Source organism: Ursus arctos, unplaced genomic scaffold (genome assembly GCF_023065955.2).
Source record: "Ursus arctos isolate Adak ecotype North America unplaced genomic scaffold, UrsArc2.0 scaffold_37, whole genome shotgun sequence".
NCBI classification, from domain to species: domain Eukaryota; kingdom Metazoa; phylum Chordata; class Mammalia; order Carnivora; family Ursidae; genus Ursus; species Ursus arctos.
In genome coordinates, this window is record NW_026623053.1 from 13,240,003 (window position 1) to 13,257,005 (window position 17,003).

Genomic DNA, 17,003 nt, shown 5'->3' on the forward strand with positions numbered 1-17,003 from the left:
TGAGGAGCCTGATGTGGGGCTCGATCACATAACGCCGGGATCACGCCCTGAGCCGAAGGCAGACGCTTAACCACAGGCGCCCCTAGTGTATGCTTTAAAAAAACAAAAAACAAACTTGTGCTTGAGGTTTCTGGAGCTTCTTGTATCTTTTTGGTTTATAATTTTCAAATTTGTAAAATTTGGGGCCATTATTTCTTGAAATCTTCCCCCCCCCTTATTCACCATATTTCTGCTTCTAGACTCCAGCTACATGTGTGTTAAACATCTTGAAATTGTCCCACAGCTCACTAAAGCTGTTTATTAAGCCTTTTTTCTTTCTGTGTTTCACTTAGATTATACTGTATATCTATTGCTGTATCTTTTAGTTCACTGATTTTTTTTTTTCCCTATATGGTCAAATCCAGAAGTTCCATTTAAGTCTCTTTTTTCTGTGTGTCATTTTTCTATGCATCATGTTGGTGTTTTCCTTTACATCTTGTGAGGGTACTTAAAAAAAGTGCTTTTTTTTTTTTTTTTTTTTACTATTCTGCCATATTTCATTTCTGGATCTATTTCTGTTTTTTTTCTCCTAATTATGAGTAACTTTTCTGCCTTTTTGGTGGTTTTGATGTCAGACTCTTGGAATTTTACATTATTAGGTGAGTTTTCTAGTGTTCTTTTAAAGAGTGTTCAGTTTGTTTTGTCATGTATTAAGTATTTGTGAATCACTTTGATACTTTCTAGGCTTGTATGTAAGTTTGTTTTGGTGGATCCAGAGCAGCTTTTATTCTGTTGTTTGTATATATATACAGTAAGATAAGGACTTGACCCAGTGCCCTGTATATTAAAAGGTCTTTTGAGAATAGAATTTGAACTATGTTCTGCCTCGGACTCAGGAAGTTTTCCCTCTCACATGTAGAGTATTCAACCAAGGATTTCAGGGACTTTTCGGCACATCTCTGAGGCTCTTTCTCTGTGTAACTCCCTCTTTTTTGGTATTCTACCCCTCAAATTTTGACGTTCTCATGCTTTCTGAACTCTTGTCTCCCATTTTCTCAACTCTGGTAGACCATTGTGCTCTGTGGTGATTCCACCTCTCCACACTACTATCTATAAACTGTTTCCAGGCACTAAATTTGGTAATTCAGACAGTTAACTATTTACTGCTCCCCCCCCCCAATAGATCACTGTTGTGCAATGTCTGAAAACTTGTTTTATATAATTTCTCCAGTTTTTAGTTCTTTACTATAGGAGGGAAGTTTCCATAGCAGTTAAGTCCTTCATGGTGGAATCAGACGTCCCTATAGCAGTTTGTATAATAGTACTGTATGATAGTTGTGCTAAGGTGGAGTTGGGAAATGACCCTTGGAGTATAAGTGTAAGTTTAAGGTAGGCAAAAAGAGGCAATGTGGAGGAGAGACATTGAAAAGAAAGGGCGTGATAGGCTTCTCTGAGGAATTAGTATGATAAACCTGGTAGATACTGAGGTTGAAAGAGGACACAGAAATACCCCTCATATTGCTGATAGGGCGAATGTAGGTATACCATTAATGAAAACAAATTGTAGTAAGAAAGGAGAAATGACATTTTGGTAATGAATTCATATTATGTACTTATTAAATCTTAAGGTGCCCTGTGGGTTATCCATATAAAAGCCCCAAGACTCCATTGAATGTATGGCTATGGATCTTTGGGAAATGGTTTGATCTTAAGATTTTGGTAATTGTCATTGTATAGATATTAATGTAAGCTGTGTGTTGATGAAATTGAGGGTGAGTACACAGAGTGAGAAAAAAAGTTCAGTGCAAATAGGCTATACAAAAGAGTATGCTCTAAAACACCAGAGAGGAGGAAAATTTTAATAAGCATCATTATCAGCATTGAATATAAAGAAGTCAGGTGACTTAGAATGATACTTTTTAAAAAATATTTTTGAGATAAAATTCATATGACATAAAATCAGCCATGTAAAAATGTACAGTTCAGTGATACGTAGTGCATGTACGGTGTTGTGCAACCACCACCTTATCTAGTTTCAAAGATTTCTATCACCTTAAAGGAAACTATACCCATTAAGTAGTTACTCCTTTCCCTATTTCTCCCATAGCCCAAGACTCTGGTAACCACCAACCTGCTTTTTGTCTCTATGGATTTACTTACCCTGAATATTTCATATATATGGGATCATACAATATATAACCTTTTTTCTGTCATCTGTCACTTTGTATAGTGTTCATCTGTGTTGTAGCATGTGTAATTGTATGGATTTACCACATTTTGTTATTCATTGATATGTTGGCAGACATTTAGTTTGTTTCCACCCTTTGGCAATTGTAAACACTGCTGCTGTGAACATTCATATACAAACATTTGTTTTGAGTACCTGTTTTCATTTCTTTGGGGTACATACACAGGAGTTGAATGTTGAGTCATGTGGTAATTTCTATGTTTATCTTTTTGCGGAGCTATCAAATTATTTTCCGCAGTGAATTCACCATTTTATATTTCCACCAGCAATGTACAGGAGTTCAAATTTGTCCACATCATTGGCAAATTGGAAGAGCAAAATAAGATTATCAACAGCAGGAGGTGCAGTACCAATAAAGCAGGCAATTGAAAAACTAAAATGTAGGAAAAAAATTGCAAAGACTCTAACCAAGGAATGCCTAAATAGATTCTGAAGATAGCACACTTTCAAAACCAGAGAAGCCAGGAATTGTAAGTTAGTCTCTCAAAGAATAGTTTTAGTGTGTTATGTCCAGCAGAAATTCCTTGAGGTTTTCTGGTATATTAACACTACTTTTTATGGTTTCTCGCTCTGAAATATATTTTTATCTATTAGCAGGAACATTATCTTCTTTAAGTAGCTAGTCTTTGGGTCTTAAGTAATGCTTTTTTGTTATTGTTGTTGTTTGTTTTTACATCATTGCCCTAAGACGATAATCTTCATGAGAGTAGGGACCCCTAGGTCTTAAAACCCATGGCTGTGGCACATATAAGTAAGTCCTTACTTAATAAATGTTGTAACAGTTTTTTCATGAAAATACTTCATAACTGAGTATTTGTCCTTGTGACATTAGTTATTCATGAATAATATTTCAGTCTTTATTTTACAAACTACAATTAGCATTTATTGTTTTTTCGTACAAACACAAAGACTGCATGGTAATTGCAAAAGATGACAAAATGGAGACATTTGTGCTGCAGTGAGACTTACAGTAATTTAAATATATAGCAACTGAATATTTTGCATTATGCTTAGCCCCACTAAGTTATAATATCATAAATACACAAGTTTTGCATTGTAATAGTAATGGATAAAGGTGATACACAACGTGTAAGATGTTCTCTGGTTTTTCTATGGAAAGAGACTATTCTTAAGTGAAAGCTATTTCAGATGCTTCCTTTTTAAGTTAAATTTGAAACATGAAACTGTCATTTTTGTGGTTGACAACCAGATGATGTATACATAGATTTCTTGTTTAATTATGAAATTCCTTCAAGAAAATAAATGTTGTGCAAGTCTGAAGAGACCCTAGCCCTTAATCTTTTTATTCCTCAGGTGAAATAATATACTTTGCTAATATAATAATCAGCTTTTACAGAATATTTACTATTTGTATAATAATTTTAGTATGCTATAAAGTAACTTGTATATTCATGTAATTTTCATACCTGTATGAGTTATATGTACAATTATTATATGTTTTACAGAAGTAGAAACAGGCTCAGAGAAATTAAGTAATAGATATGAGGTCACACAGTTGGATTCTAGCTCCACTTTACATTACTGCTTACAGGTGACTTTTGATGATCAGAGTTGTTTTGTTGTTAAGGAAAGGAATTGTCTCTTTCATTATAGCAAGAAGAAAAGTACAGATAAATCCATAAGAAGTAGAATGAAAAATCACTTGTGATTTTATTATGATCAAGAGTTAAGGTTTTCTTTTTCTATATATTTTTACCATAGGTAATACACCTTTAAACATACATAGCTTTTTCAAAAAGGGATAATTAAACATGGTTTTGTAATAATTTTAGTACATGAGCAACATCATTCCATGCAATAAGATAGTTGTCTTTGGAATTACATTTTATGACTTATCTATCATATTCTAACACCATTATAGTCGTGGTTTATTCAGATATCCTGTATTTCTGAACATAAGCCTCCAAACATTCAATACTGGCAGTTGTACATTTCTGTATGCTTATATTTTTATTTTTTTCAGAAAAGTGTTTAGACATGAATTTTCCAGGCCCAGCCCAAAATGGTAGAAAGTATGCACCGTGAAGCAGAAAGGCATATGTTGAATGTAACAAACTAATTACTCTAGCTTGTTCAATGTGTGACCCTGAGAAAGTTACTTCACTTTTCAAAGCTTGTTTCTTTATTCTTAACATATGGCCTCTCATCAGTTATTTTGAACATGGGGTGAAAATGATATAGGTAATATCTGTTTTTATGAACTTTAGTTTTTAAAAAATTTATAAGTAATCTCTGTGCCCAATGTGGGGCTCAGGCTCCTGAACCTGAGATCAGGAGTCGCGTGCTGTACTGATTGAGCTAGCCAGGCACCCCTACTTTACGAACTTTTAATCATTATAGTAAGGAAAGTAACAAAATGAAAGATTGGAGAGCTGTTGTTTTTTCTCAAATGTTAAAGATTTAGTGGCTGGGAAATATAGTGACATGTTTTAGTTTTATTTTTTTCGAGGTTATATTCATTAGAGAGAGCACAAGCTGGAGGAGGGGCAAACGGAGAGGGAGAAGCAGACTCCCTGCTGAGCGGAGAGCCCGGCTCCCACTGGGGGCTCTGTCTCAGGACCCTGGGATCATGACCTGAGCCGAAGGCAGCCGCTTAACCGACTGAGGCAGCCGCTTAACTGATTGAGCCACCCAGGTGTCCTAGTGATATGTTTTAATTCAGTAAATTTGAGTTGTATCTTTTCCATCTCCCAATGGAATTTTAAGATACTGTTTTTGATTAAGAAAATACTGCAAAAGAGAAAAGAAAATAATGCCTTTAGCTTTATTATTCTTGTAATAGCCTTTGCCTAAAATGTTACTTAACACTGCTAGAAGATTCTTACCCCACTGATATTAGTTCATCCTTTCTTTTTTTTTATTTTCTTTTTTTATTTAAGATTTTATTTACTTATTTTTCAGGGAGCGAGAGAGCACAAGCAGGGGGAGCTGCAGGCAGAAAGGGAAGCAGGCTCCCCGCTGAGCAAGGAGCCCTTGCAGGACTTGATCCCAGGACCCTGGGGTCATGACCTGAGCCCAAGGCAGACGTTTAACTGACTGAGCCACTGAGGCGTCCCAATGTTAGTTCATCCTTATAAGCTTGACATATAGATAGATTTATTTTTTTAGAGCAATTTTAGGTTTATAACAAAATTGAGAGAAAAGTATGTATTCCCATATATTCCTTGCTCCTACATATGAACCCCACCCCCACGCCACATTACCAGCATCACTCACCGAAACACTGAGTTTTTTACCAACCTACATTAATGCATCAAAATCACCCAAAAGTCCCTAGTGTACGTTGGAGTTCACTCTTGGTTTTGTACATTCTGTGGGTTTGGACAAATGTGTAATGATATATCCATCATTATAATAACATACAGAGTATTTTCACTGCCCTGAAAATTCTCTGTGTTCTGCCTACTCATCTCTCCCCCACTATCCCTTCCTCTACCCCAGGCAGCAACTGATCTTTTTATTCTGCATCATTTTGCCTTTCCATGGTGTCATATAGTTGGAATCATAGAGTATGTAGGCTTTCCAGATTGGCTTCTTTCACTTAGTAATATGCATTTTAAGATTCTTCCATGTCTTTTCATGACTTGATAACTTATTTCTTTTTGGCACTTAATAACATTCCATGTCTGGATGTGCTACAGTTTGTTTACCCGTACACCTACTGAAGGACATCTGGGTTGCTTCCAACTTTTGGCAGTTACGAATTAAAATGCTGTGAACATAGTCTGCAGATTGTTGTGTGGATGTAAGTTTTCAACTCCTTTGGGTAAATAATAAGGAGTGCAGTTGCTGGATTGTACGGTGAGAATGTGTGTTCGATTTGTAAGAAACTGCTGAACTGTATTCCAAAGTGTCTACCATTTTGCATTCTCACCAGCAGTGAATGAGAGTTCCTGTTTTTCCACATCCTTGCTAGCAATTGGGTTCGTCAGTGTTACTTTAATAGGTATGTAGTGGTATCTCATTGTTTTAATTTGCAGTTTTCTAAAAGTGACATAGTATGTAGAACATATTTTCATACTCTCTTTGCCATCTGTATATCTTCCTTTATGGTGTCTGTTAAGGTCTTTGGCCTGTTTGTAATGGAGTTGTTTTCTTATTACTGAGTTTTAACCATTCTATGTATATTTTGGATAAGAATCCTTTATCTGATGTCTTTTGTAAATATTTTTTCCCAGTCTGTTACTTGTCTTTTAATTTTCAAAATACTGTTTTTCACAGAACGAAATTTTTAGTTTTAATGAAGTCCAGTTTATCGGTATTTCCTTCATGGATTGTGTCTTCAGTGTTGTATATAAAAAGGCATCACCATACCCAAAGTTATCTAGGTTTTCTACTGCTGTCTTCTAGGCATTTTATAGTTCTGTGTTTTATATTTAAGTCACTTAATTTTTGCATTTATATTCCATTTTGAGTTCATTTTTGTCAAGGGTGTAAGGTTTGTATCTAGATTTTTTTTTTTTAATGCAGATACACAGCTTTTCTTGCATGATTTGTTGAAAGATTATCTTTGTTGTATTTATTGCCTTTGCTCCTTGGTTAAAGACTAGTTGACTTGATAGGCGTCTGTTACTAGGTTCTCTATTCTCTTCCCTTGATCTGTTTCCCTATGTTTTCCTCAATACCACATTGTCTTGTTTACTGTAGCTCTATAGTAAGTCTTAAAGTTGGGTAGTGTCAGTCTTCCAACTTTGTTCTTCTCTCCAAATATTGTATTTGTTTTGAGTCTTGGCCTCTCTGTATAAAATTTAGAATCAATTTGTTGGTATTTGTAATAAAATCTGAGAATTTGATTGGATTGCATTGAATCTGTAAATCAAGCTGGGAAGAACTGACATGTTGACAATATTGTGTCTTCCTATCTATGAACACGGAATTGCTCTCGCTTAGTCCTTTAAGTTTTATTCATCAGTTTTGTGGTTTTCTTTGTACAGATCTTATACATGTTTGTTGAATTTATACTTAAGTATTTCATTTTGGGGAGTGCTAATGTAAATGGTGTTATGTTTTTAATTTCAAATTACACTTGTTCATTGGTATATAAGGAAAGTAACTGACTTTCATATGTTAACCTTATATCCTGCAACGTTGCTATAATCACTTATTCCAGATTTTTTGCCTATTGATTTTCTACAGAGTTGATCGGGTCATTTGTTAAAAAGTTTTTCTTCTCAGTCTTTATGCTTTTGATTTTCTTTTCTTGCTTTATTGCTTTGGCAAGGATTACCAGTATACTGTCGAAAGGGATGGTGAGAGGGGAACATCCTTGCCTTGTACCTGATTTTAATGAGAAAGTGTCAAGCTTCTTACTGTTAAGTATGATGTTTGCTGTAGGTTTTGTTTTTTTTTTAATAGATAGTCTTTATCATATTAAGGAAGTTCCCCTCTATTCCTAGTTTGCTGAGAGTTTTTATCATAAATGAGTCTTGGATTTTGTCAGATGCTTTTTCTGCATATTGGTATGATTGTGTGATTTTTCCTTTTTAGTCTAATGATTTAATGGTTTAATTGGTTTTTGAATATTGGACCAGCTTTGCATTCCTGGGATAAATCCCACTTGGTTGTAGTATATCATCTTTTATACATTTTTTAACTCAATTTGCTAATACTTTGTTTAGGATTTTTCTATCTGTGTTCATGAGTGATACTGGTCTGCACTTTTATTTTCTTATAATATCTTTGTCTGGATTCATAAGCTTTTACCATATGAAAAATCACACTGCACTCAGCTTGAGATTGATAGACATTTTACTTCGGCTATTGTTTTAAGACTCAAAATAACTGGCCTGTTGAACTACGTACTGCTTCATATCGGGGACAGTATATTTTATGTCTTCTATCACATGCATAGTCTAATACAAACACATAGTAGGTGTTGTATTAAGTAATATAAATTCGTGTTCAAATCAAAACACATCATTGTAGGTCTCCACATGTTCGTATCTTTTCTGCATTTATGAAGTACACTTTTAATTAGTTTCAGCGAGATATAGCTGCCTCATTTAGTGCTCATCTCATTTATGCATATTCTGTTACACATTTTGTTTTAGGCTTGGGACATCACATCTAAGAGAATGACTCCCAGATCTTTTTCTCACATCCCAGTGTTTTCCTGTATTCCTGAGTGCCTATTGAACTTTTCTATTTGGATGTGACATCTTGGGATTTAAGATTAAAATTCAGTTCATTTTCCCCCAAGCCACTTCTTCTCTTGATTTCCTTTTTTCTGATGGTGCCAGTTCATTTTTCCTAGTTACCTCGTCAGTTATTTCATTAATTTGACTCCTCTTTCACCCTTTGTGCCCACACACCATTAATTGCTAAGCCTTGCCCTTTCTTAGTAGTATTTTTCTGTTTGCCAGTGTCACTACCATATCATTATCTTTTTTTAATCACATTTACACTGTTACTCCTTCTAATCCAGTTGTCTCCCTACCCCCAAATGTCTTCTGCTTAAAAATATTGAGTACTTAGAAGGAAAAAAAATGAATTCCATAGCCTAGGAATTAAGCCTTTTAAAATCTAACTAATTTTGGCAAGAAACCAAATGCAAAAAATACGCTTAATTGAAAAGAAGATTATCTCTTGGAGCCAAGAGCATCTGTCCCCAGTGGACTAGAATCCAGGTAGTAGTATCATCTGTTTTTCTTTGTCCCTTTCTCTCTCTTACCTTGTCTGTTTACACATCCTGTATCTTTATGTCTTAGTTTGAATTACATGCTGAGCCCAGCCAGGTGTTTTTGAATCCCCAATTCCAAATTCTTAGGGAGAGAGACTGATGAGTACAACGTAGTATACTGTACTGACTAGTTTGTTGATTTAGCATTTCCAAATAATCAAATTATTTAATTTTTTAAATAACTGATTAGTGTAGCATGTTTTGTCTAAATGCATATTGCATTGTGCAGTTTTTTTGAAATATGATTTTGCCTTAATACTACTATTTACCCATACACCTCCCCCTGTGGTTTTTACATTTCTATCAAGCAATAAGAATGTATTTTTAGGATAAATTTCTTCCTTCCTTCCTTCCTCCCTTCCTTCCTCCCTCCCTCCCTCCCTCCCTCCCTTCCTTCCTTCCTCCCTTCCTTCCTTCCTTCCTTCCTTTATTTATTTTAGAGAGAAAGAGTGTGTGTAAGTGGAGGGAGGGGCAGAGGGAGAGAGAGAATCTCAAGTAAACTCTGTGCTGAGCGTGGAGCCCGCAGCAGGGCTTGATCTCATGACCTGAGCCGAAACCAAGAGTCCGCTCTTTTTTCTTTTTTTTTTTTTAAGATTTTATTTATTTATTTGACAGAGATAGAGACAGCCAGCGAGAGAGGGAACACAAGCAGGGGGAGTGGGAGAGGAAGAAGCAGGCTCATAGCAGAAGAGCCTGATGTGGGGCTCGATCCCATAATGCCAGGATCACACCCTGAGCCAAAGACAGACGCCCAACCGCTGTGCCACCCAGGCGCCCCCCAAGAGTCCACTCTTAACCAACTGAGCCACCTAGGCACCCCAACAATGCATGTTTAATTGTATAACATCTACCTTGAATATGTTTTTTTTTTTTTTTTAAAGATTTATTTATTTATTTATTAGACAGAGAGAGACAGCCAGTGAGAGAGGAAACACAAGCAGGGGGAGTGGGAGAGGAAAAAGCAGGCTCCTAGTGGAGAAGCCTGATGTGGAGCTCGATCCCGGAACGCCAGGATCACGCCCTGAGCCGAAGGCAGACGCTTAACGACTGAGCCACCCAGGCGCCCCTTTGAATATGTTTATATACTACCAATTCTTGATTTTTTTCCCCACATGAGCTTCTGCATTTTTTTTTTGAGGTAAAAATCACATAACATATAACTTAACCACTTTAAAGTGTACAATTCAGTAGTGTTTAATATATTCACAATGTTGTGTAAATATCACCTCTAATTAATTCCAAAATATTTCATCACTCCAAAGGAGATCCTGTACCCATGAAGCATGCAGTCACTCCTCATATACCACATTTTGTTTGTCCATTCATCCAATGGTGGCTATATGGGTTATTTATATTTTGTGTCTCTTGTAAATAATGCTTTTATGAAGATTTCTATACAAGTATTTCTTCAAAAAGCTCCTGGCATGGAGCCCAGTGCGGGTCTGGATCTCACAACCCTGAGGTCGTGACAGCCCAGATCAAAAGCTGGACCCTCGACCTACTGAGCTACCCAGGCACCCCTTGGCCATTATTTCTTCAAATATTTTCCTTTCCATCTAGGAAAGCCCTTGTGCATATGTTGCTAAACTTGATGATGTCCCAGAAATCTCTTAGGCTTTGTTCATTTTTCTTTCTTCTCTCAAACTAGACATTGTCAACTAACCAGTCTTTAAGTTCACTGATTATTTCCCCTACCTGCTGATAAAATCTGTTCTTAAACCTCTCTAGTGAATTTTTTTTTTGATTGATTGTTTGATTTGAGAGAGCACACATGTGAATGGGGGGAGGGACAATGGAGAGAATCTTCAAGCAGACTCCTTGCTGAGCATGGAGCCTGACTCGGGGCACAGTGCCATGATCCATGAAATCATGACCTGAGCCACAACCAAGAGTTAGGTGCTCAACTGACTGAGTCACCCAGGTGCCCCTCTGTAGTGAATTTCTCATTTTCTTTATTCTAATTTTGAAATCCAGAATTTCTCTTTAGTTCTTTTTGTAATTTTTATCTATTTATTGATACTCACTATTTGTTGTGATTGTTCTCCGGGTTCCTTTCAGTTCTTTGTTAATGCATTTTTTAAAACAGTTGGTTTAAAGTTTTTGTGTAGTGCAAAAGACTGGGTTTCCTCATGGTCAGTTTCTGTTTATTTCCCTTGTTTCTTGAATGTACCATATTGTCTTGTTTCTTTCTATGTCTCTTAATATGTTGTTGAAAACATATTTTGGGGTTTTGAATATTGTGGTATGTCCGGAAATCCGATTCTCCTCCTCAGCGGGGTTTCTGTTGTTGTTTATTGGCTACGTTTGCTAGTTTGGTGACTTTCCTAAACTACTATTGTAAAGTGTCATTTGTGGCCACTGAAGTCTGTATTCCATTAGCTTATTGGTTAGCTAGTGTTTTGACAGTTTGTTTAAATGCCTGAAGTCATTGGAAAAAATCCTTTCCAAGTCTGCAGATTGTACTGGGGCACTCTTTCAACACTGACCCAAGGCCTTCACTTCCAGCTTGAGCAGAGCCTGTGTTCAGCCTAGCGACGAAAGTTTGGAATCTTGTCAGGCATTTTCTGAGGATGTATTGAGCCCTGGGCAAGCGTGTGGGCTTCTTGATTCCCCAGTATATGTAGGAGCTTTTTAAAAGCCATAATCTGCCACTGTCTCCCTTGCCAACATCTTCCATCATAGACTTTCCCTCCCATTGCTTGTCCTGACTGTTGTCCCTTGCTCCAAATTGCTACAGCCAATACTTGTGCCTTTAAATGCCAGTGAAGCCACCTCAGCCCTTGGGACACTTCAAGTTGAGTGAAACACAAGCAGGCCCTTGTGTTGTTCCATCTGGAAGACAGATGAAAACCCATCACCACAATTCTTTGCGAATAAGATCTGTATTGCTCCCTCTGGCACTTGCGACCTTTGCCCAGAGCACAGGCTACATTATTATGGTTGTTGCCAATCTGAAGTGTAGGGGTATGGTAGATGGACAATTAAAAGCTGCTTTCTTCACCAAGCCTTCTGGTGTTTGTGATTTTCTTTTCTTTTCTTTTTTAACTAGATTTCAGAGTTCTGCAAAAATGGATTCTGACACTTTTTGACAGCTCATTAGTTGCTTTTCTGGGGGAACCAGGCTCTGAAATTTCCATCTCCATCTCTTACTAATGCCATTCCCCATGGACATATTTTTCTAATTTATGGGTTATCTATACACCTTACTTTGTAAGCTATTTTACGATTTAGGATTATTTCAGCATGAAGGTATACAGAAACAGTCTGTGAAACTCTTGTTTTATATCCGTATTAGCAATTCAGATAGACCATTTTCAGATACCTAGAACTTTGTACAGCACAAGGGTTAGGTACTTTTCTAATAAAAGAAAAAAAGGGGATACTTGGTTAAAAGTTATCATTCTAAATTTCTAAATTTTTATGTTTAGTTTTGGAATTTTGGAATAGATTTCTAATGCTTTTATTGTTTGGAGGCCCATGAATAGATACTTTGGGTGATTTAAGTCCAAGTGAAACTTCGATAATTTACATCTAGATAAGTGAGTTGGGGATGTTTTCTGTTTGTTTATTTATTTTACATCATTTAGTTATTAGTGAATGGAAGGCAAGATTTTTAGCATGTATGATTGTGTACCTTAAAATTTTCATTTACTGAGAAATATTAAATGCTTATCACTGTGTCAGTGGTTGTCAGCCTCAGCATTATTGACATTTGGGCCATTTAATTTTTTATGAGAGGGGCGGTCTAGGATATAATTTAATTTAGGTGCATCGCATTTAGTGTTCATGCTTTTTAAACCCCTTTAATTCAAAAGAATTTTTGAAACTATCGTCAGACTTTTAACCACTAGTTTTAGTCTTCATTGATTTTTTTAAATCTCTGTTATTTCTCCTGTGGTTATTGGTTGACATTTCACTATACAAATGAACTCCTCTTTCTTCCTCAATTTGAGTTTGTGTAATGTTTCCTCATTATTAGATTTGATTTATGCTTTTTTGTTAGAAATACTACCAGGGTGATAGATCTTTTTAAGTACATCATATCTGTTGAGACAAAATGTCAGTTTGTCCCAATATAGGTGATATTAATTTTGATTATTTGGTGCTGTATCAACCAGACTTCATCACTGAAGTTAAAACTTTATTAACTTTTTATTTATTTATATTGATACGGATTCATTTGTTCTTACTGTATATAGTCCGTGAGTTCTAATCCATTAATGTTTTTATATATTTTGATATTCAGATCATTGTAGCTTAGGCTCCTTCATGGCTTCTGTGTCTTTTTAAGATATGCCCCCATAATTCCTTAAGTACTTTTTCAGTGTTCTGGTACAAGATGTACCAGGCTTGGGTTATACTTTTCCTGATTCAACTTTGAATCAGCCTTTCTCCAGATTGCTCTGGTTTTGTTTTGGTAGAGAATGTTATTTAGAAACCAGTATTGGGGCTACTTATGGACCATCTTAGCAGAAAAAGCTAGGAAAGCTAAGAAATATATGTATGTCTGTATCTGTGCTTATTTCTGTGGCAGTCTATTAAAAGTCATGAATTTTTGCTGTTAACTTTATTTCAACCTAATGCCACAAAGTACATTTAATTCTAGTCCCCCTTTTGTTATTAGTAACTTCCTTCTCCACCACTGAGAATCCTTGCTCCTTTTATTCTCTGCATATTTACTAATTTGCTCAAGTCTGGAATGTGCAAAAAGTATACATTACACTCTAGATTTGAAACCTAAGTAGAGTTCAGTAAGTGCTCGCAGTTTTTTGTTTTTTTTTTTTAATTTTTAAGGTCCAATTACATAGAGTGAAGTGCACCAAACTTAAGGATACACTTAGATTGAGTTGAGACAAATGCATACCCCTGTTTCATCCACCTACCTGTCAAGAAACAGAACATTTTCATCATCATCCTTTATGTCTCTTCCCAATTAGTTTTCCAACCACCCAAGATAACCTCTTCTGATTCCCCCCATCCCCCACTTACAGGTAAGTATTACCTGTTTTAGAACTTGATAGAGGTGGAATCATACAAAATAAATTCTTGTGTATGGTTTCTTTCATTCATTACAGAATAATTCATGTTTACTATGTCAGTAAAATTTTATAACATTTAAAAACACAACTTTAGCCCATGAAACTTTTGTCATTGGATTTTTGCTCCCTTTTATGTTCATGGAGTTCTGAATATTAACTTTTTTCCTCCAGCATGAGAAACACTTCGTTCTTTCCTATTGTTACGTATTCTTTGTAAAGACTAAAGTAATTCTAATAACTAGGTGGAAAAGTAGAAGGAATTAATAATACATTATCCCACAGGAAAGCTGTGACATTGGTCAAGGAATGTTTGAAATAATCTTTTTCATTGATTGCTTCTTTTGGGGTTTTTTGTTGTTGTTACTCCTGTGATCATAAGAGTACAATGCCTTATCAAATTGAATTCTTTTAGAAGTGCTTTGAGGAACTTCCTATTGAACGTAGAGAACAGCTATTGACTTTTGGCCAATGACATATAAATGTTAGATCTTTTGTTATTGTCTACAGGTCCCTGAGGCTTTTCTTCTTTCCTTCCCTCCCCTCCCCTCCCTACCCCTCCTCCAGTATAATTTCTTCATGTTGTTTAGACTCTCTAATTTCTATTGATTTATCTTCAAGTTCACTCATTCATTACTCTCTCATCTCCATTCTGGTTCTGTTATTTCTTAGTTCTAAAATTTTCAGTTCTTATTGTATCTCTGGATTTTTAAGCTTAAGTATATTTTTTGTTGTAGATAAATATGTATATTTCTTTTTTCTTTTAGGATTATGTACTGAAGGACTCTACCGTGTTAGTGGGAACAAAACTGATCAAGACAATATTCAAAAGCAGTTTGATCAGGGTATGGTATATAAAATAAAATAATTTTTAAGGTATTTTCCTTATTGAAATTTCATGGTGGGAAGATTGATATTCTAAGGATATGGGATTTTGAGGGGAAAGAGTTTTGAAACAGAAGTATGTGATAGAATAAATATCACAGTCAGGAAATAGAAGAGCTATAAATCCATTACCAGAATTAGAAAAGCAATAAATTGACTTATGACATACCAGCATCTTTTTGTATATCAGAGATAGTACTTATTTAAGATGCAATTGAAAATTTTTTTCATGCTATAGGGCCAACTAACCATTAGGAATAAAAGCAAAACAACTCCCTACTCAAAATAAATTCTATAAGAAATCAAAGTTTTAAGTATGAAAAATGAAAACTGTGAGCATTATGGAGAAAAAGGAGTGAATATTTTTATAATCTTAGAGTAGGGAAAGGCCTAAATTTGATAGGAATCCTAGAAAGCACAGACAAGATAATAAATTGGACTACCTAAAAATGCAAAAATTCTTTGTGAGGTAGTGGGTAAAACAATATCAGGAGATGAACTATAAACTTGAGGAAGGTGTGCAATACTATGTAGGCTAGATTAAGCCGTTCACATCAGAAGAAAGTGACCAGCCACGTTTATGAAAATATGCTCGGTCTCTATGATTTGTAGCTACAAAAATTAAAGCAAAAAGATTTGGTTTTGATTTATTATAAATGAAAAAGATTGTTGATAGAGCATAGACAAGCAGGTATGTTGCCTTTTGAGAGGCAATTCATGTTGATCTATTAAAATTCAGGTCTTTTGGGGCACCTGGGTGGTGCAGTCGTTAAGCGTCTGCCTTTGGCTCAGGGTGTGATCCCGGTGTTCTGGGACCGAGCCCCACATCGGGCTCCTCCACTGGGAGCCTGCTTCTTCCTCTCCCACTCCCCCTGCTTGTGTTCCCTCTCTCGCTGGCTGTCTCTGTTAAATAAATAAATAAAATCTTCGAAAAAAAAAAAAAAATTCAGGTCTCTTTGCTAGAGAAATTCCATTTATAAATACTTATGTTACAAAAGTCTTAGTGTAAGCTTACCAAGATAAACTTGAAAGGGTATTCACTGCAGCATTGTCTGAAATTTTTTAAAAAGGAGGTGAGGGGTTAACCCACTGTGCTTATTATAAGTAGAATACTAGATACCCATGTAAAATAACGTAGATTTGTGTGTGTTAAAATGGTAAAACGTCAGTTTTTGAGTAGTGTGTGTGTTTGCCTTGCTTTAAAAGTATATCATATATATAGTACTTAATTTTTAAAAACTATTTTGTTGGATAAACTGGACTTTATAATATCAAATTTGTGCATTTTCACTTACAATAATGAAGGAACGGGTAGTGGTCAATACTAGGGCCTCTTGAATTAGATTTCCTGGTTTTGTTTTCTGGTTCTGCCACTTAATACTGTCTTTTTGCTGTAGGGAAGTTAATTTTTCTAAATCCTAACTTTTTCTTATTTACAGTGGGGAGTGATTAGAGGAACTATGATGAATAATGAGATAATGAGTTTTCTGTACGACCATATTAAATATTCTTCAGGTAGCTATTGTTAAAAGGAATGTAGGCTAAGAAAATAAGCTTTAGTGTATAAAAGTGTTTATCATAGTATCTTTAATGTTTTTAAATGAAATCCAGATGTTCAGTAATAAAATGTTATGTAAATTGTTAAATCTGGGGGAATGTTTTGTGATCATTAAAACTATTTAGGGCAGAAGATTAATAATGGGTTAAGGATATATGTAGGTTCTTAGTACTAGTGTTTCAAATTTTCAGTTATATTACAGTTAAATGTTATCTAGAACACACAGAAAAGTTTTTAAAAGTTGCTTGTGAAATTTTAATCTTAGGTAGTGCCTTAAAAATGAAACCCAGTGTAAAATGTATTTATGATTTGTCTGGTTGTTTTGTTTATTTTTTTAATGAATAGAAAAGGGCTGAAAGGAAATATCCTAAAATAAAGTATAAACAGTGATTGTCTCTAGGTGACAGAGGTAATTTTTTTCTCTTGTTGCTCTGTGTTTGTACATTTTCCATCATTAAGTATCCATCGTACTTATGAAAGGAAAATATTCTTTTAATAGCAAATTAACCTCATGATACACCTTTAGTATGTTCCATGTTTGTTTAAGTCAGAATTTCACTGATACGTGTTGAAATTAAAGTATTTCATATAAAAAAT

General features: G+C 35.3%; 1 protein-coding gene across 8 annotated transcripts in view; it reads left to right on the forward strand.

Annotated features, from left to right (window-relative positions):
- ARHGAP5 (Rho GTPase activating protein 5) overlaps positions 1-17,003 on the forward strand; it is a 109,859-nt gene that overhangs the window by 84,101 nt on the left and 8,755 nt on the right. For all 8 annotated transcript variants that reach the window (XM_048222493.2, XM_044389452.3, XM_057306465.1 and 5 more), the window contains one exon: positions 14,731-14,808. In XM_048222493.2, coding sequence (XP_048078450.1) covers positions 14,731-14,808 — 78 coding nt within the window. The remainder of the gene's footprint in view (positions 1-14,730; positions 14,809-17,003) is intronic.